Source organism: Nothobranchius furzeri, chromosome 4 (genome assembly GCF_043380555.1).
Source record: "Nothobranchius furzeri strain GRZ-AD chromosome 4, NfurGRZ-RIMD1, whole genome shotgun sequence".
NCBI classification, from domain to species: domain Eukaryota; kingdom Metazoa; phylum Chordata; class Actinopteri; order Cyprinodontiformes; family Nothobranchiidae; genus Nothobranchius; species Nothobranchius furzeri.
Genome location: NC_091744.1, coordinates 87,912,551 through 87,933,257, shown reverse-complemented (window position 1 = coordinate 87,933,257; position 20,707 = coordinate 87,912,551). Strand labels below are relative to the sequence as shown.

General features: G+C 46.0%; 1 protein-coding gene across 1 annotated transcript; it reads right to left on the bottom strand.

The window, feature by feature from the left end:
- Positions 1–262: 262 nt before the first annotated feature.
- Positions 263–20,373, bottom strand: kcng4a (potassium voltage-gated channel, subfamily G, member 4a). Its single transcript, XM_015965429.3, has 5 exons — positions 20,234–20,373; positions 17,475–17,629; positions 17,126–17,396; positions 16,412–17,053; positions 263–1,624 (listed from the first exon to the last, which is right to left on the bottom strand). Exons 3-5 carry the CDS (start codon positions 17,231–17,233, stop codon positions 758–760), a joined length of 1,617 nt encoding a protein of 538 aa, XP_015820915.3. The 5' UTR covers positions 17,234–17,396; positions 17,475–17,629; positions 20,234–20,373; the 3' UTR covers positions 263–757.
- Between the last annotated feature and the right edge of the window lie 334 nt (positions 20,374–20,707).

The following is a 20,707-nucleotide window of genomic DNA, read 5'->3' as shown; positions in this document are numbered from 1 at the left end:
TACATACATGTATATATATATATATATATGTATGTATATATATATATATGTATGTATACATATATATATATATATATATGTATATATATATATATATGTATACATACATATATATATATATATGTATGTATACATATATATATGTATGTATACATATATATATGTATACATACATATATATATGTATATATATGTATGTATACATATATATATGTATGTATACATATATATATGTATACATACATATATATATGTATATATATATATATATACACATATATATATATATATGTATATGCATGATCAGAACTATCAGTTTGTTGGTATTTATTACATGGCTTTAAGCTTACTGAATTTAAATATAAATGTGCACTTCTTCATATTCATGGCAAACACGTCTGAGTACATATAATGAGACGTGTTTTTAGATCATACTCTATAGGCAACATGTCAGAAACGACTGAAAATGAACCTAAACGTTGCACTCAGGCATTTCACAGTGGAAGGAAAAGCAACTTTGGGTTGGATAGTGCATGTTCATGGAAGCAGCATGTTACTGGTATTACTGCAGAGGCCTTCTGGTCAGGTGGTCCAATTTAAAGGGTTGCAGGTCCTTCAGGTTCTTTGCAGATTTCTCCTTGAAGAAAAATTCTTTCTATCCACAAGAATGCAATGATAATCAGGCCTTTGGGGCATCAGTACCTTTACTATTGGTGAATATCTATTTATGGAGGTTTAGGTGTGAATCTGTAAATGCTCAGAAAGCTGCAGCTGGAAGACTGAAGTTATTATTCTTTGCAGCTTCTCCCCGTTCACCGAGCAGAGCCAGAGACTCCATAGAGTGCTCACTATTCTTGTCCTGATGCAGGCCCGGTCCAGTTTGAGGTGAATCCTCCTTCTCTTCCCCTCCAACCTCTTGCATCTCCCCCGAGGCGGCAGCGGCCGCACACTCCTCTTTGAACAGTCGGTCGTGCTCCATCTTCAGCTCCTGGTAGGAGCGGGAGAACATGTGGAAGATGGAGGTAGCGGGGAAGGCCATGATGAGGATCCCACTGAGGATGCTGCTCAGCGCTACAACCTGTCCGGGAATGGACCTCGGCACCATGTCGCCATAGCCTACAGTTGTCATGGAGATGATGGCCCACCAGTAGGAGGCGGGAATGCTGCTGAAGTCATGGGTACCTGTGAGCTCACTCTCAGCTAGGTGGACCAGAGGGGAAAAAAGGGTGACAGCCACGCAGAGGAAGAGCAGAAGAAGGCCAAACTCCCGAGTGCTGCGCCTCACCGTCAAGCCCAACGTCTGCAGGCCGAGGGAGTGACGAGCCAGCCGCATCACGTAGAGAATCCTCAGAGCTCGCAGGATCCTCAGCACCAGACCAAGTTTATCCAAATAGCCCTTACCTCCCCCTGGCCTCTCGTGCTCAAAGGCTGGATCCTCATCTGTCACAACGAAGGAGACGTAGTAGGGCAGGATGGCCATAGCATCGATGATATTGAGCGGCCCGCGGAGGAAATCGAGCTTGCTGCGTGCCTGGATGAAGCGCAGGAGGAACTCCAGAGAGAACCAGGCCACACACACCGTCTCTATGATGAACATGTGGTAGCATTTGGAGGAGCACTCGCCCTGAGGGAGAGAGGGAAGGATTCAGAGGGGCAAAGAGATAGAAAATAGAAGGAGATGACAGATGGAGAGGGAAACGTAAGATGGAGACAAAAATCCTCAGGTCAGATAATCTTCATGGTAATCATTCATAAATCACCAGTTAGTCACTTAGTATGCTAAAATCACTGTCGCTGCACTGATTGATAATGCAGTCGCCCACTCCATCATCTGTTTAATTGAGAAGTCTTCAAAGATGAATGCAACCCTTTGTGGTTGCTTCAGGAAAACACACTTAGAGTTGCCTTCTAACCGAAGGAAGAACAATAAAACCAAAGTGAAAAGTTTGCAGCTCAGCAGACTTTTCTGGTGAACATCTGTGGTAATCAGAAACTGATATCATTAGGTGATTTAAATATTTAATAGGCACCTTCCTCTTCACAGAACTGGTTTTATTTTCATGATAAAAATCCTGCAGAACAAAAACTGTTTTTCAGGCTGCGGTGTGGAACAACCCCCCCCCCAACACGTCCTTTTTGTTCCATAAAAGTGGAGTTTTACCTGCGTGGCTTTTCCCGCCCCTGTTCTGCTCTGTCTTCGCGTTACACGCTCCACATTTGACTTTCTGTGTCGTGACTTATCCAATTCTTTTCCCTCTCATTCCTCTTTTATCCCACCGCCACCCTCTCCTCTCTCCCGCCTATTTCCACCTCCTCATCACTCATTCTGTTTCCTCTTCCATCACCCTCTCCGGACACCCTCCCTGTATCCTTCACCATTTCTCACTGCTCTCTCTCTCCATTAAACCCATCATTCATTCAGTGGTCCTCTAACTGAAACACATCTCCCTCCACGGGTTTTCCACGCGTGTGCATGCTCCACGCAAGCGTCCCACTCCTCCTGCCCTCATTCGTCACTTGTGTCCTTTCTGCCTTTCCTAATGAACCTCATCCCTCCGTGACTCTAGCTTCAGTCCTGCAGAGAGAGGCCCAGTCTGTGCTGTTGCTGGGACGGTTTCAGATAAGAGCATTTCATATTTAAAAGAGCTTTAATTCCAGTTACGCTATACTGGATGACTGGTGGTTCTAATAACACAGTTTTTCTCAGCTATGATGAAAACATCCAGGATATTTCCATAACAGCACCTACGCTGTAGACTTGTCTCACCATGACTGTAGCTGCATGCTACCGAGTTGTCATTTGTGCCTCAGTTTTGCAGCAATAAGTAATTAAACACCTGTTGAGGTTGGGGCGCCAGTTCAGGACCTACAGAAGTCTTATGATTGGAAATCACGACCTGCTTGGGATGTTTTGGGAGAATTTTTTAAACCAATGCATCATTTAACTCTTAAAATACGAAACACGTCATATCTGATCCTTTACCTCCTTAACAAGGTTAGCATGTTCTTCCAGAACCTGCTGTAACCAGAACCATAGCTACGCGTTACACGCCCTCTGGTGGAACGTCCACAGATGTTTCGTACAGTCTTTGTTTTTTTAGAATAAAGCATAAACGATTTTTGGGTACCTCTTTGAAGTAAACCTAATGGCTGATAACTATTTCATATATGTTGTTAATTGATTAATGAGAATTTACTGTCAACTAATTAAGGAGGAGAAAGAGAGAACAGATTAGGCTCAGAAACTTAATTAGTACGTCATACAGACTTATTAATGATTCATAAAGAATAATTAATAACATATCAATTAATTGTTTTTATCAGAGAAGCCTTCTTATAAAATGGTACCAATTTTTGAATGTAATGGCTCCCTTGGCATCAGCTGATTTACACAAACTTACACTAAATCACATAAAATGTGATGATAAAAGAAGGGCATGCTGGTCAGCATCAGCGGTTGTTGAGTTTACTAAAGGACACACACACACACACACACACACACACACACACACACACACAGGACATCCTGCAGGAGTAGGATCAGAATCGCTCCTTTTTAGCACAACAACCCAACGGGCCAGTGAAGGACGTCACGCCTCAGAACCCCATCTGGAACCAAGCCAAAGTGGCAGTCCCAGGATTTAGCTCAAATGGGAAGTGAGGACTATCTTGTTTGATGACAGACAACTAAAGGTAGTCTGAATCGCCACCATTTAAGAAGAAATTAGAAAATTGTGCTTTTGTATTTGTCACATATGTGGTTTACACCAGAACTGCTACTGGGGATGGAGTGAATCTAAAGAATACATCCAGTTCTGCTCCATAGATGCATGATTTATGTTCTGCTCCCAGCAGCTCTTACAGGTGTCACTGAGAGGCAGAAACACCGGAAAACCAAGTTGTGGAGAGCTGATAGATGCTGGTTTTCTAAAATTATGTGATTAAAGTTTACAGAAGATTTCGTAAACGAGAACCTTATTTTGATTTAAAGCTTCAAAAATAACATTTCCAACACTTTCCCCAAACGTCTCGTATCAACTGCTGTGCAACTTATGCAGCTAAAGATTCAAACCCAAAACTCACTTTTTGTGAAAGATCCTGGTGAACGACTGTATCTCTGCTGCGATCTAAACTTCAGTCTGCTAAATCGCACACCTGTAGGCTGCAAGCACCAAAAAGCTGATTGGTGCTTCTATTAATATGAGAAATGTAGCTTCTTAATCGTCTAAGCTAAGCTAAGCTAAGCTAAAACGTTTAATTTCATAAATAAAGCATTTCAGTAGAATAGCAAAAAGAAATTCCTGAACCTCACGGTGCTCTAATATAATCCGTTAACTTTAATGTGTGTTAGAAATTATTATAATAAAGTTCAATATGAAGCACGTCTGCTCTGTAGAACCAGAAATGCATTTTCTACATTTGATTAGATTTCCGTTTGCATATCTTTAATCACGTTCAGGTTAGGGCCAGGGTTAGGGGTAAATGTAGTGAAAAGTTAGAATTACAATTTTAACTTGTCTTATTAAAAATGAATGACTGAATCTGCAGCAGCTGTCAGTCCAGCAGCCCACGGTGTCTAATCTGAATGGTGCCTGATTTCTCCAGAGGTCTGAAGGACCGGCTGCACCGCGTTTGTTCCTCAAGCAGAGCGACTTTAGAAAAGAAAATGACAGATTTGATAGTTTAAAGGTCCTCCTGAGAGTCACCACGTCAATAAATCATACCTAAATGTTAACCTTTCCACCGCCCCTCCTCAGTCTTACCGACGCGTCTCCTCTTATGTTTTTTCATCCTTTGACGTCTGGCTCTGCAGAGATTCCTGCCTGGTTGTCCTACATTAATCTTTAAGACACCTGTCCCCACAGCGAATGGTCCGTCTGCCACAAACGCTTCTCACCGATCATTTATTCCCCTCCTCACGCCTCAGCCTCGCTCTCGTGGTGACATTAGGCCCCGTCAGAGCTCTGGACACTGTTCTCAACCTTTGCAGAACAAGTTGTCTGTTACAGCTGCAAGCTTTAACTCTGATTCGCTCCCGTTTGAAAGCACACACACACACACACACACACACACACACACACACACACACACACACACACACACACACACACCCTTCCACGTTACAAACTATTTCCCTGACCTTATCTCCGGTGTACGACTGTCAGACGAACGAATGCCGAGCGGTGACCGCTGATCTCAGCACAGAAACGGTTTATAAGAGCTGTCTGACACCGGGCTTCACATCATCGCTGGCGTTAACGGATCTCAGTGGCAGCGTGAAGAACTTTGTGGAGGAGACACAAGCGTAACACTTTAACAACTCAAGTTTAGTTCAAGTAAAAAGCAAAAACTTTGAACCAACAAGGCTGGGAGGAAAAGGAAGTGCACGGATTCTAGCCCAACAGTGACTCACCACCTGGATGGAGCTGCTTCATGCAACGTGGAGTTTTAGGCAAAGATGTTTGACAGATATTTGAGGTTTTATCACTCCTGTTTCAAAGCTTAGCAGCAGTCTGGATGAGATTTTTAGGCATTTTGTCACTAAATGTGTTATTTCTGAGCAACAACATCACAGCAGAAGCTTTTCTCTGAGACACGAACAGACAGAAGTGAAGTCTTTTATTTTGAAAAAGGATGAATATGGTTCTTCCTCAGTGGTCTAGGTCAACTGCCCTGTTGAGCGACATCCGTAGAAGTGAATACGAACGTTTGGAGCTCGGACTGGTCCTGGCGCTGTCCAGCTGCGTGCCTGAAAGACTTCTGCCCCACGACTGGGTGGTTTCTACGGCTTGTGGCCGGACGGTTTACATACAGGATGGGTTCCCAAGTTAGGCTTTGCATTAATCCTGTAAAATCTTTGAAGTTGTGTTGATACGTTGCACTGAGCTGTTAGCTGTTAGCTCACGTGCTAGTTCAAAGCTGATCGCAGTTTCTCCAAACTGAGGCCATTTAAAGGGAAGATGATAATGAAAGTCACCTCAAAGACGTGAACTGTCCCTTTATGGCTGGTAGTCATCGTTAGTAAGGCTCCTATCGATGACACAAACATCTACATCTGTCGAGCGTTGGGATTTTCCTGGTTTCACCGATCTTAATGCTGAGGTTTGACAAACGGACAGAAACATGTCTCTGATCCGGATTTAGAGTTGGAATGAAGAAAATTCTGTTTTATTAACTTTTCTACTTTTATTTTAACAACATTTATTTCTAGAATCCAGGAAAGTTTCCCTTTCGCTCCGTGTCACTTTTTCTCTGCTTGTTTGATTATATTTAGAAATGATAATAAGAAGAGTAAAAGCTGCCATAATGACTCATTATACTATAAAGTGTCTGACAATATAAAGCCTCTTTCTTGTTTTGATGATTTAAATCTCCTGAATTTATTACATAAATAATGTGAAACGTGTTCAAAGCAGTTGCTGAAATATTTGTAGTCAGTTTAAATGTTTGTATAATGCAGCTTCTTCGTTACTAAATGATGACTTTTATCTTGCTGTTCTGCAGCATCGACTGAGTTTAGTGTTCTTCTCCTTCCTGCTGACGACTCATTACTGTGCAGTGAAACAGCTGCTGGACGCTTCAACAGCACGGCCATTCTGCGCGCCACGGCTTTGAAGTGTAAATGAGGTTCACGCGTTTCTGGAGCTTTGTTTAGACCTTTGGATTTTGGACATTTACCATTTGGGTTTCATGCATGTAAGGTCCATAAGGGTGTGCTTTTCTCCAAATATTACTTTAAATGTGTTTTTATTCAGTGAGGCTGCTGTTTCGAGGCATGGCATTTACTTTATCCAACAGTTCTGACACAGTGCTACTAAACATCCCGTGCTGTGATGATACTGCAGTCCTGCTAGACTCAAGGTGAGACAGAAACAGGAACAAAAGGAATGCAGACCTTGGACAACCTTAGGAGTAATCAGCGTTTCTGCCTTCTGCTTCTAAAGCTTAAAGCTCCACTTGAGAAAAGAGCGAGAAAGGAGAAGGACACGGGCAGAAAATCATGCAGAAGTTAGTGAATGTGGTCGGCCTTAACCTGAAATGGGATATTAAAGAGCATGCATCAAGTTAAGAATCCATCCATTATTTAAGTCTTCTCCAGTTACTGGATTTGTGAAAGTGCAGATGCATGCAAAATTCAGACTGCAAAACAAATAGATCACTGTCCTCGTCTTCAAGGACATGCGGTCCGCGGACTCTATAGACGCTAGGCTTCTCGCTCTGAACACAAACTAAAGGTGAACGAGCAGTTTTATCTCCATATGAGGCAGCTGCACAGGTGCAGCGCAGGACAGCACTGATACAGACCAACAGCTTGTTCACTCACAAGCGACCTAACGGAGACAACATACAGGAGAGGAGAGAGAGAGAGAGAGAGAGAGAGAGAGAGAGAGAGAGAGAGAGAGAGAGAGGAAGAGAGAGAGAGAGAGGGAGGGAGAGAGAGAGAGAGGAAGAGAGAGAGAGAGAGAGAGAGAGAGAGAGAGAGAGGAAGAGAGAGAGAGAGAGAGAGAGAGGGAGGGAGGACGGGGTGGCTGGGAGGTGAGGGAGATAGCAGGGCGAGGGAAACATGCAGTGACAACTGAGGTATGGGCATCCGTCTGCACTCTATCTCACACACACACACACACACACACACACACACACACACACACACACACACACACACACACACACACACACACACACACACACACACACACACACACACACAGTTGTCTTGCGTCATCCCTCACCTGTCCAGCAGGTGTCCTCTGTGTGTCCACCTGCTCATCAGAATTAGTTAGTGAGTATAAATTGGACTATTTATGGCCTCGTTTGTTATTTGTTCCCTTACGTAGGCACGATCTACGTAGTCCAGCACAGGGTCATGGAGGTCGAGGGTCGCATCAGTTAGCTTCATGTTTGAGACTGAATCAGAATCCCGAGCCCCCGGAGAAATCCCACACAGCTCCGGTACAACCAGACGTTTTAAATTCAGACAGCGGATGGAGTCGATGTCAGTGAAGCAAAAAGGATTTCAATCAGCCCGATGAGTAAAAATAATGAAAAGGGAAACGGATCGATCTTCCTGCTACCTGCCAACAGCAGCGGTGTATTAACCAGCCGGGCGTTTGAATCTGATGGGTAAATATCAAGAATGTGATCGAATCTGACGAACATGAGGCTGACTGGGTCGGAGCTTGTTTGATATTCCTGGTATTCACGGGCAATCCCTCCCAAGACTGGACAAACGTCTTGTTGGTTTTACATTTTCAAAGTGATCAATATTTGCTAACCCTAACCCATCAACTACATCAATATTTTTAATTTTGAATGAAAAAGTGAAAAAGTCAGCCGAGAGCCGGCAGAATCATGCAGCTGTGGTCCACAGCAATAACGTACGCAGCTGGAAACACAAACATGAAATCCTAAAACTTTATGGGAAATGCTTCTTTATGGACTCATTTCACCGTTATTCTGCCAAAGAGACTAAATGTTATCAGAGCTTTCTGCTGTGCTGTTAAATGAACACGACGTACGTGAGGAGGGTCCAAAGTGCGGCCCGGGGGCCATTTGCGTCCCTCCGTGGGATTTTGCGTGGCCCTCACTAGCGTTTTTAGAATTGTGGAGCCGAGTCTTTGCAGGAGGCTGCTGATATAAACTCATATTTTAATATTTGTTCAAATATGTAGAATCTATGGCACTTAACAAGTACGGTGTTTTAGCCCCATTGACTTGCATTCATTTTTCTCGTTCTTCCAGGGACCCACGGTCTGGAAGTAGATGGGCGTGGCTTAGGCTCCCTATTCTAATTTCCCCATTTGTGACATCACAAACAGGGCTTTTTGTAACTGCTTGTTTTAGTCACATAACTCTTAAAACAAAAACCTTACATACAGGGGAGACCCACATGGCAGCACAAAAGGATGCCAAGTGTGAGTTGGCACAATATGTCCACTCTCAAAACTCAAAACCAGCTCGTTTGGGTCTCTGAAGAACTCGCCGTTCTGTTTAGTGCTCACAACTCTTTTTTCTGTAAAGGCTGTGTGACGTTTAGAATAACTTTTGCCTGTTTTACGTGAAAGTTAAACCAATTAAAGCTCATAAAGAAAAACAAAGAAGCAACGTCACAAATCTTAGTATGAAAGTTCTGATCTAAGTGCTGAAACACCCGTACTCATGCACGGTCTTGCTCCGCCCCCCTGTGTTTAACGTGTCTGAGCAGGGTAAACACCTCACATCTTGCTGCTCTCACATCCTCTCTTGGCAGTCATGCAGCACATCAGATGCAGCTCACAGCAGATCGGCCATAATAGGCGTGGAATCTGCTCGGCCCTGATTCAGCAACGCTCGCCCACAGAAATAAACCGAGAGGAAATGGATGTGAGAGCCTATTAATGGTTTAGTTGCATTGAGCCTGATGCATCATACTCTAAGAAAAATGTATTTTGTGATGAGATCTTTTGCAGCCATCCCTCTAAATGCGAGTAGGCGAATTATAAACAAAGATATTCATCCTGAAAAATACCCGATTTGTTCGTCAGCCTTCTCTTTTTCCACCATCTGCTGTTTCTCCTCTGCTCCTTCACATGTCTTCCACCTGCCCCTCTAACGTGATAGAGCAAGACTCCGTTTCACTGCAGCAGGAACGTTCGTTTCATCGAATGCTCTCATCACGTTTGGGTAGCGGAGGCAGAAACCATGCAGAGGAAACAGAAAACATTTCACAGTAGAATGCATTTTTAATTTGATGCCTCTTTTTTGTAAAACACACAAAAACAGGTTTATAATCGATGCTGCTTCATGTTCAGGATGTGGTGAAAGAGCAAGAAGCCAGCGGGAACACCCCCCCGAATGTGAGACGCCACCTTCATGCTTTTGCACTTCGTGGTGCGACTCACATCTGAGGGTTGTGGAAAGAAAAGAAATCCAGCAAACACAACAAACACACTTTTCCTGATCAGACTGCTGGCTCGGCTGCTCTGAGCTGCAGGGAGCATCCATTCATGCTGCCCCCCCCCCAGACGTGTTTATTATGAGTTATTTTTTATAAATCACCTTGTTGATTCATTTAATGAAATTGTGCAGAGTTTAGAAGGAAATGTGCAGCAAAACCAGCAATTCTTCTGAGATGTTACCACAGTCCACGCTTTCATCTGTCTCCGTGGAGTCAGGGTTAGGGACACTGAGACGACGGAGGAGGCAACACGCTTTGATTTCAGCTTCTGGCTGTTGGAGACGAGGAGATCTCACAGCGAAGGCAAGAACCTTTCCTCCAAACTTGTTTACGGTATAAAACATCTACAAAAATGTTGTTTGACCGTCTGTCTTCTAAAATATCTTCATAATCCATCAGATTTGATTTATCAACTTTATCATCATAATCATAATAAAATCCATGGAGTTTAATGAATCATTTAAAGTAAAAAAAAGATTTGTAGGTCAAAAGATGACGAACTCGGCACTGATGGATGACATAAACGGGTGACCTTTGACCTACTCAACACTATTAACACAAACGCTTCAGCTCAGTGACATCATCATCTGCTGCATCAATAATATTTAATTCTGCTTTGAAAGAAAAAATAAATTAGCGTGGTCTTATTAGCTATTTCATGCACAATAAACAGAAAATGTCTTGCTCTAAATAAAGGAGCAAATGCACTGTAAAACACTGAAAAAGCGCCCCGTCGGCCATAAACGTGTTTGTATTCCACATGCTGGTGCCGCTGATGGATGTCTCCTATGTTCCCGTTTTATATCACTCTGTCCCAGACGGTCTTTAAGCTTCACGGCTCTCCTGGGACAGCTTCATGGCTGGTTTAGTCTGCACATATCCTCTAACTGTGTCCTTAACCTGGACTTCTTCTGTTCCTCCTCACCTTCCAGGGCAGAAGGAAACCGTCTCTGTTGGCAGAGACAACCTGGTCTAAATGGAGGTTTTCAGTGGAAGTCCAGGCGAGCTCTGAGGCTCAACAACGTTAGTAAAAAGTTGCTGTTTGAGGACAAAGTGCATCAGAAACCTCACAGCGCTGCTCGAGTCTCTCCAGCTCAGAGACTTGTGACTGATGCTCTGGGACTTCATTATTAAAACAGCAAATCCCACCTGAATTTACTGCAAAGAGGACGACACAGCCGCGTCTGCTGCACCACTGGCCATGAGCTGGGAACAGAGGGTGTGAATGTGACCAAGCAGAAGTATGAAAGACATGAATGTGTGGAGCTCGGGCCGAGGGAAACAACGGCCTGAATGCAGAACAATGAAGGAAAGTGATTCCTGGGAGAGATCCTAATGAAAGGGAGCGTGTGCGGCTGAAAGGAACGTTTGACATGTGAACAATGACGAGATGTGGAGTCAGGCAGGTGCTGCTTTCCCAGCTGCGTGCGGTCGGTGCTTTGCAGAGCGAGCACGGCGCCGCAGATTTGACTCCAGGAGATTATCGAGGTCATTGCTGGGATAAAAAGGTTTCACAGAAAGTAAACAAACAAAGAAAATAAACAAGTGAACCATGACTGGCATCAAATTCAAGTGTGGAGGAATAAAAACGTCAGATTGAGTTTGAGAAAACATCTCGACTTGTTCGGTTTCTCCTTCAGTTATAAAGCCGTCAGAAAGTTTCAGTGAGCAGCTTTAGCAGATCTACCGGTGGATCTGAAGAACTTTGGGTTTCCTGGATGAAAACAGGATTATATCGTTGAGAATTTCTTGTTAAAAAAAAACCCTCACAGTTTCAGTTCTGCACCTGAAGCGCCACACACACACACACACACACACACACACACACACACACACACACACACACACACACACACACACACACACACAAACAGTCAGGCGATGCAACCCTAAAGCCAAAGCTGGCGTAAGAGTAAATCAGGCTCCAGCGGGGTCAGGAACTCTGTCCTCTCTGGATTACGTGGACAGAGCAAGCCTGCTGAAAACACTACAGTCAGACACGCTCTCGGTGTGAGTCGTGACATCAGCAGTGGAAACGCACGCGGCTGTCAGGCAGAGTGGTGAAAAACGTCTACTGGAGTGTCTCCTTCTCCAACGTCACACAACCCTGCAGAGGATTTTAACACTCATCAGTTTTTACAGCTCATCAGGTATCCGCCCTCACCTCCGGTCTTCAGCAGCACCGTTTCTCACACACACACACACACACACACACACACACACACACACACACACACGCCTTACTTACACACACACACACACACACACACACACACACACACACACACACACACACACACACACACACACACACAGACACACACACACACACACAGACACACACACACAGACACACACACACACACACACACACACACACACACAGACACACACACACACACACACACACACACACACACACACACACACACACACACACACACACACACACACACAATGAACTCAGTCACTGGAACCGACGCAGCTCTCTCTGAGAATTGCACGATTCTCTGGGATTCGTTCACTAACAACTAAAAGTCGGCTGCAGCATTCCGAGTTTCCAGCTACGCGTGCTTCCCTCTGCCGCCTGTGTTGAAATACTTATTTCATCCATTTCCACTGGTATGGGGGACTGTGCATCGAGGAAAGGGTTAAAAGCCCTAACCCTGAATGAACAATAACCTTTGCATACATGGAAATGACCTCAGACTCGATCTGAACCGACATCCAAATATTCAGTCACGAGGCTCAAGTCATCTTCTCCGAGTTACGTCCATCTGTCCGGGACAGCGCCGGCTCTTTGCTCACGGCAGCAACGACATTTGTTAGATATTGTCAGTTCACGTTTATTCTGAAGGCTGTCGTCTACCATTAGGTCATTCCTGTCTGCAGGAATAGTTTTGTCCTCAGTTGTAACTAATCAGAAGAAAGTAATCCAACAGGTACAAGTACAGTTTAAAGTCCCGTATGAATATTTAAACCTGCTTACATCTGAGTTTAAGCTCTGCAGCGTAGAACATGTACCGCGAGGTTTCTTAGCTTTACTTTGTCATTCTCTACAGTTAAAATCCTGCAAGTCCTGAGAAAACGTAGTTTCAGCAGAAATCTAAGAACTTCTCGTGAAAGAAGCCCCAGCGTGACTCGCGAGTCACGAGCAGCAAAGGCCACGTGTTGACTCTGACTGAAGCGGTGTCGAGCAGCTGAGGGATCCAGTTAGAGCAGGGTTTCTCAACGGGGGCTGTAGCGCCCCCCAGTGGGCGTTCAGACTATATAAGGGGGCGCTGAGATGCTAATGGTGGGCGCTAGCGATACAGGACATTCATAACAGACAATGGCTCAGATTAAAAAGAAGTGTTGACAGTACAATGTGGACTCGGTATGGATGTATTCCTTCACCCACGAATCCACAACTCCCCATGTGCCTGCTTTGTGAACAAGTTTTTTCAAACAAAGCAATGAAACCCTCCCGGCTTAAGGAGCATTAGAGGTAGCATTAGCAGTATGTTTGCGCGAAGCTCGAAGTTACTGGACCGAGGATTATTAGCTTCCTACAATATCTCATTGCTAATAGCTAAAAACATTTTTTATGATACTTTTTTATGACATATTTGTATTAAACAGTTTCAAACTCTAGGCGTAATTTATTTATTAATTTTTTTATTATGATTTTTGTATCAAAAAACTTTCCGTTTCTCTTTCATTGATGGGGAGTAAGGGATCTCAGCATGGCAGGGGGGCGTTTAGCTGAAAAAGGTTGAGAAACCCTGAGTTAGAGAGAGAGTGTGTGTGTGTGTGTGTGTGTGTGTGTGTGTGTGTGTGTGTGTGTGTGTGTGTGTGTGTGTAAGGTGTGTGTGTGTGTGTGTGTGTGTGTGTGTGTAAGGCGTGTGTGTGTGTGTGTGTGTGTGTGTGTGTGTGTGTAAGGTGTGTGTGTGTGTGTGTGTGTGTGTGTGTGTGTGTGTGTGTAAGGTGTGTGTGTGTGTGTGTGTGTGTGTGTGTGTGTGTAAGGCGTGTGTGTGTGTGTGTGTGTGTGTGTGTGTGTGTGTGTGTGTGTGTGTGTGTGTGTGTGTGTGTGTAAGTAAGGCGTGTGTGTGTGTGTGTGTGTGTGTGTGTGTAAGGTGTGTGTGTGTGTGTGTGTGTCTGTGTCTGTGTGTGTGTGTGTGTGTGTGTGTGTGTGTGTAAGGTGTGTGTGTGTGTGTGTGTGTCTGTGTCTGTGTGTGTGTGTGTGTGTGTGTGTGTGTAAGGTGTGTGTGTGTGTGTGTGTGTCTGTGTCTGTGTGTGTGTGTGTGTGTGTGTGTGTGTGTGTGTAAGTAAGGCGTGTGTGTGTGTGTGTGTGTGTGTGTGTGTGTGTGTAAGGTGTGTGTGTGTGTGTGTGTGTGTGTAAGGCGTGTGTGTGTGTGTGTGTGTGTGTGTGTGTGTGTGTGTGTGTGTAAGTAAGGCGTGTGTGTGTGTGTGTGTGTGCGCGCGCGTGTGTGTGTGTGTGTGTGTGTGTGTGTGTGTGTGTGTGTGTGTGTGCGCGCGCGTGTGTGTGTGTGTGTGTGTGTGTGTGTGTGTGTGTAAGGTGTGTGTGTGTGTGTGTGTGTGTGTGTGTGTGTGTAAGGCGTGTGTGTGTGTGTGTAAGGCGTGTGTGTGTGTGTGTGTGTGTGTGTGTGTGTCTGTGTGTGTGTGTGTGTGTGTGTGTGTGTGTGTGTGTGTGTGTGTGTGTGTGTGTGTGTGTAAGTAAGGCGTGTGTGTGTGTGTGTGTGTGTGTGTGTGTGTGTGTGTGTGTGTGTGTGTGTGTGTGTGTGTGTGTGTGTGTGTGTGTGTGTGTGTGTGTGTGTGTGTGTGTGTGTACTGATGCACGCCTTTGTGAGTGTCGTCTTTTAAAGCTACAGTAAAACAATTTCATTATTCAGACACCGGACAGGCCTCGGTGAGCAGCTCTGGCTTCATTATCCCATGCTGCTATGGGTAGACAGAGATCACAGGACACACACGCATGCACGCGCACACACACACCAACACACACATGCACACACGCATGCAGCACACACACACACCAACACACACATGCACACACGCATGCAGCACACACACACACCAACACACACATGCACACACACGTGCACACACACACACACCAACACACACACCAACACACGCATGCAGCACACACACACACCAACACACACGTGCACACACACACACACCAGCACACACGTGCACACACACACACACACATGCACACACACACCAACACACGCATGCAGCACACACACACACCAACACACACGTGCACACACACACACACCAACACACACGTGCACACACACACACACACCAACACACGCATGCAGCACACACACACACCAACACACACGTGCACACACACACACACCAACACACACACATGCACACATGGAAAGGAAGAGAGTGGCAGCAGGCTCCCACTAGATATTGAACATGTTGTGGTTACAGTCAGTTCAGCATGTCACAGATTTAGTAAATAGTCTGAATTTGCACACCACCTTCTCAGGGTTCTACAACCCCCCAAGGCACTTTACAGCACAATCAGTCATCCACCCATTCACACGCTGGTGATGATGAGCTACAACGAAGCCGCGCTGCCCTGGGGCGCACTGATGAAAGAAAAGCTGCTGAGCAGCGGTCCGCCCGACCAGCACCAGCAGGCAAGGCAGGTTAAGCGTCTTGCCTGAAGACACAACAGTCTCTCTGTGGCAGGAGCCGGGATCGAACCTGCAACCTTCTGATTACTGGACAGCCTCTACCTCCTGAGCCACGGATGACATGTTTTATTCTGATCTGGAATTATTATTCAAATCTAATTTTTGTTAGGACATATTAAAGAAGTTAAAGCAGTTGTCTCTCACACACACACACACACACACACACACACACACACACACACACGCCTTACACACACACACACACACACACACACACACACACACACCTTACACACACACACACACACACACACACACACACACACACACACACACACACACACACACACACACACACACACACACACACACACACACACACACCAGTGTGTGTGACATTTGTTCTCCACACGCCTCCCCTGAGGGAGCGGTGAGCTGCAGACACGGCTACGCTGGGGAGCATTTGGTGGTTTAACCCCCCCAATCCGACCCCTTAATGCTGAAGGTCAAGCCGGGAGGCGTCGGGTCTCGTCTGACCCGACCAGGATCTGAGCCCAGAGCTCCCAGTCTCAGGGCGGGCGCTCTACCACTGGGCCACTGGGCTGGGAAGGAGATGAATGAAGAGACGGGAACCAGCAGCTCCGAGTTTTCAGGAAAACGCAGCACAACATCTAAAAGTGTTTGAGTGCTTTTGGGACCGTGCTCACACGCCTGCTGAGGGCAGAGCTGGCAGCTGTAATCGCTCACACTTTAATGAGACACATTATACGTTTGGGATTGATTATTTAGAAGAGGCATGGCCTGGATTACTCACCCTGTCCTCCTCCTCTCTGAGGTCCGGCATGGTGCTAATGCACAAGCTAATGACAGTCACTACAACCATGATGACGGACAAGCAGGCGAAGATCTTCCCTGGAAGGCCAGACTGTGGGTTCTCCACCATGTCTCTCAGCCAGTTCATCAGCTTACGGTATCGTGTTTCCTCCACTGGCACCCGCTGCATGGCGCTCCTCTGTCTGCGCTCCTCCTCACGCCTCTCCTTCTCGTGCACTTCCTCAATGCGAGTGTACATCTTCCTTTTGCAGCACCGCTCCATGTACGCCATCTCCACGCCCCAGTAGCTCAACTCGTCGTGCAAAGAGAGGATGCACATCTCGCGCAAGAGGCGAAGTTTTCCTGCCGCCAGGAAGTTGAGGATGACCCTAAAGGCAGATGGAGAGCGGTCGAAGAAGAACTCCTTCCTGGCTTCATCGTAGTCATCGCACACGCTAGCAATGTCCTCGAGCGACCGACACCCACAGAGACGGCCCAGCCGTGTGAGGGGGAATTGTTGCAGCGTGCTCCAAGGAAAGGCGTAGCGATTCCCACCAACGTTGATGACTGCCAACAGGGCATGGTCGATGGAGTGCAGGTCCTCTGGCCGACGGATGAACTTAGCTCTTTGGTAATACACGCCCTGGAACGGAGAGAGCAAAGAGTTGAAACAATCCAGTCATTAAAAAGAGCCGATCAGCAGTTTTACACGTACTTTGACCGTCTCCGTCTCTGGGATCTCAGTAAAGATGCGGTCGAGACTGCTGTCGTCACTGACCGACAGGTTGCTAAAGTCGTGGTTGGCATTGCTGATGATGGGCATGGCAGCATCTGGAAAAGCTGCTCCAGTCTGGGCAGCTCGGAACAACAAAGCTGGTCTTTCCTAGCTCTCAGTGGGAGATGATCTACGGCGTTGGGTTCCAGACCAGGTGGAGCAACGCCGCAATGCTGTGCTGTCCTCAACGGTCCACAGCAACGGTCTGCATCTAGAGTCAAAGACCAGGTGAGCTCGGCTTTCCTGGTCTGAAGCCAGAGTCTAAAGAGGAAGATCCCGGCTTACAGACCTGTTTAGGATTGATTTGTGGCCGATGGCTGCAGAGCTCAGTGAGTCCGGGGGCCAGATGTGTGGCGCTGAGGCATCCGGGGAGTGAAGGGGATTCGCTCCGTTGCCAAAGCAGGATTAGGGAGGACCTAAACACGTAGCAGCAGCATGCAGGCACTGGGAGAGAAACCAGAAGCGTTAGAAATACCTCAGAACAAAGTAGCGGACACCATTTAGACCAGATCAGGACCAAAACGGGGATTTGGTCCTGATCTGCTCCACGGCTCTAAGCGAGCATCACAGCAGTCGGAGCCCGGCTCGACCCACAGCTGATTTACACTCAATCAGTTTCCAATAAAGACAGCCTGGCTTGTGTAGTCAGCGCTGGCGGTGACTGGAAAGAACATTCAGGGTGCGCGGGTCCTTCACACTCTGAGGGAATTATTGGCGGTTGTGAGCGGGCAGCAGTCCGACCGACCGTCTCCGCAGCACAAACGTTTGTTTCTTGGCAGAAAAACAGCCCAGAAACTTTTCTGGCACCAGTAGACGTTCAGTTTCCCAGACTGGCTCGCCGTGTGTGTTTAAACACCTTGAATAGTTCTGTTACATCATTAGCTTCAAAGGTTTGTGGAGTAGTTTTATTTTCTGTGTTTTTGACTGAAACTAACTTCCGTTTGAAGTTTTTGGTGCTTCAGCTGTCGGCTGTATCAGCGACGCGTCACTCAAGTCTGCAAACAGCAGTTCTTCTGCTTTCTGTACTTCAGGGTTAGGATCGAACAGAAATGTGTCCAACTCCTGCAAAAGCCTTCGTGTTTCTGGAGCTTTGCCGCTCACGCACCACTGAGGTGCATGAATACGGTTTGAAATGTGCAGGAATGTGATTGGAGCTGGTCTCTGGGTCAAAAAGGTCAGCAGTCCTTTCCAGCAAATGGATCTGACCCAGGCTAAAATGCCAGTCTTTTAACTGAACGTGTCAGTAAGTCACTGCCTCCACTTACCAAGGAGGAAGAAATCTCCTCGTTAGTCTTTTCAGCGGAGATAAATCAGGACTGCATTTAAACAGAAATGCAAGTGCCTGCATGACTCCTGATCCCCAGCTCCGATCCGAGGCTGCCTGGCCTTCTGAAAGTAGCTTTTGATGCTCGTGCAAACTCAAATCAGAGCTCGTGATCAATAAATCAGTTACTGAGTGCTTTAATTGGGAGAGTTGCTTGTTGAGCTGTCCGAGCTGCACTCAGAGCGTTTCTCACATTAAGATGCTTTACAGGAATCAGATTAAGAACATGATAAATGATCGATGCCCTCGCGCTGGTACTTCACTTCCACCTCAGAGGAAGAAAAGCTGACGATGATGTAGTTTGAACCGATCCTGGTTCCCCACGGATGCTTCTGTGATTCTGAGAAGGGATTGATATGAAAGGCGTGTTTGGAGCGACGTGCTGGAGTTGTCGGCTCTGGTTCTAACACCGGCGGACAGAAACCTCAAAGCAACCAGATTTATTTAATAGGGACGGTGCATCTTAACACACTTCAACAACACATTTGATCAGTAAATAAGCCAGATTGTAGCACCAGTGCTCATTTACATCTGCAGCCCCTCAGGGGATAAAAACAAGGAAAGAAGGAAAAATATTATATGTAAAACTAGGAAAAACAGAAAGAAAACACACGACACGTCACGACGAGGACACGGTATGACTGTATGTGTCTTATGCTGAGTGGTAGACTGCTCCAAGATTTAGTCCCAGTAACGGATAGTGTGGATGTGGAAAGGTAATTAAGAAGATGCATTTGTCATGAAGGTTTGGCTTTAGCCCCGATAGGCCTGAGCTGGGGTCCAAGGAGAGCTGCTTCCCGGCCTTAAACCGCTGAAGCTGCAGCAAAGAACCTCCCAAACCCGGGATGAGTGTTTATGCTGCCTTCACCGACATGTTTGACGTTAAAAGAAAGGAAAAGTGACTTTTTAAAAGTTTTAGGATGTATTTGAGAAAAATAGGATCTACTAGGGTAGCACGAACAAGGAAATGAAACAAATCCTGTAAGACAATTTTTATCAGCGATTTCCTCTTTTCACTCAACTTTCTACAAATAAGGAGGTCAGTGAATACCTGCCGCATGTTGCTGGATCTTTGATATTAAACTTATGGCAGCAGGCAGAGGAGGGGCGCTCTGGTGTGAAGAGAGCCATTTTTAAATCTGAAGTGTGGTTCTTCTTCTCATGCTGAGCAAATATTCAGGGATTCAAGTTAAAAGTGTGAACACTTAAAATCTCATGATTGAAACAGCTCTTCATGAAGCTAAACGTGATTTTTACTTTAGCTCTTAACCAAAACGCTGAATAGCATTAATCAGATGGTGCTGATGACGTTTTCCTGAATAAAACATTTAACATTCCTGCAGTCACACGCACGCGCGGCCTGTTTTCAACAACTTGCAGGAAGGCGCGTGCACGCATGGGTATCCTACCGTGGGGCAATCCTTATCCACATAAAGACCTTTAATTAAAGTCAGTGTAATCAGGCGGATAATTAAAACACCCAACCCAGAAGACTCCGCGGGGTGGAAACAGAAATACGAGTAAATGTCAAACGTGATGACCTTAAATTATTATTTCCTTGCTTTCTCTGATGATGATGTTCCCAAATGATCTCCTGCTTGTGTCGCATCTAATCTGCTGGTTACTCCGGGATTAAAACACACCACGCGTCTCCGTTTTATGGTTTCACATAACTAAACTGCATCCTCTGCAGACATCAGTTTAACTTATCAAGCGCAGCTTACCATCGCGAGCCTCGCGCTCGTGTCCATCCAGGTGGAAACCCTCTGCCTTTGTCACAATCCCACTGCAACCTCTTCAACTCCTCATCGGAGTCTCAGTGACCAGCATCGGCTTCCACACGCCATCAGAACAGCATCCGAACAGAGCTGCATCTCCGGCATCATCCAGGAGGACGGTGCGCTCAAAGTGTCCCGCTACAGCTCGCCTGGCGGTGCTGCAGGAGGAGGAGGAAGAGGAGGAGGAAAGGCACGGGATGGGGAGTTGTGCGGGAGAGACCGATCACTTTACCCAAATTCAAGTTTGCGTAAAGGTGACGCCAGACGCAACAGCAGCCAGGATCAGCCAGTGTGGGTCCTCAGAGGGAGACGTCTCTGTAGGCAGGGAATGTTTCTGGAGTCAGCTTCCTGGTGGATTCTGTGAAAGTCAAGGACATCGAGGGAATGCTGCCTTCCTCGTTTATGCCCTGAGAGCGTTGC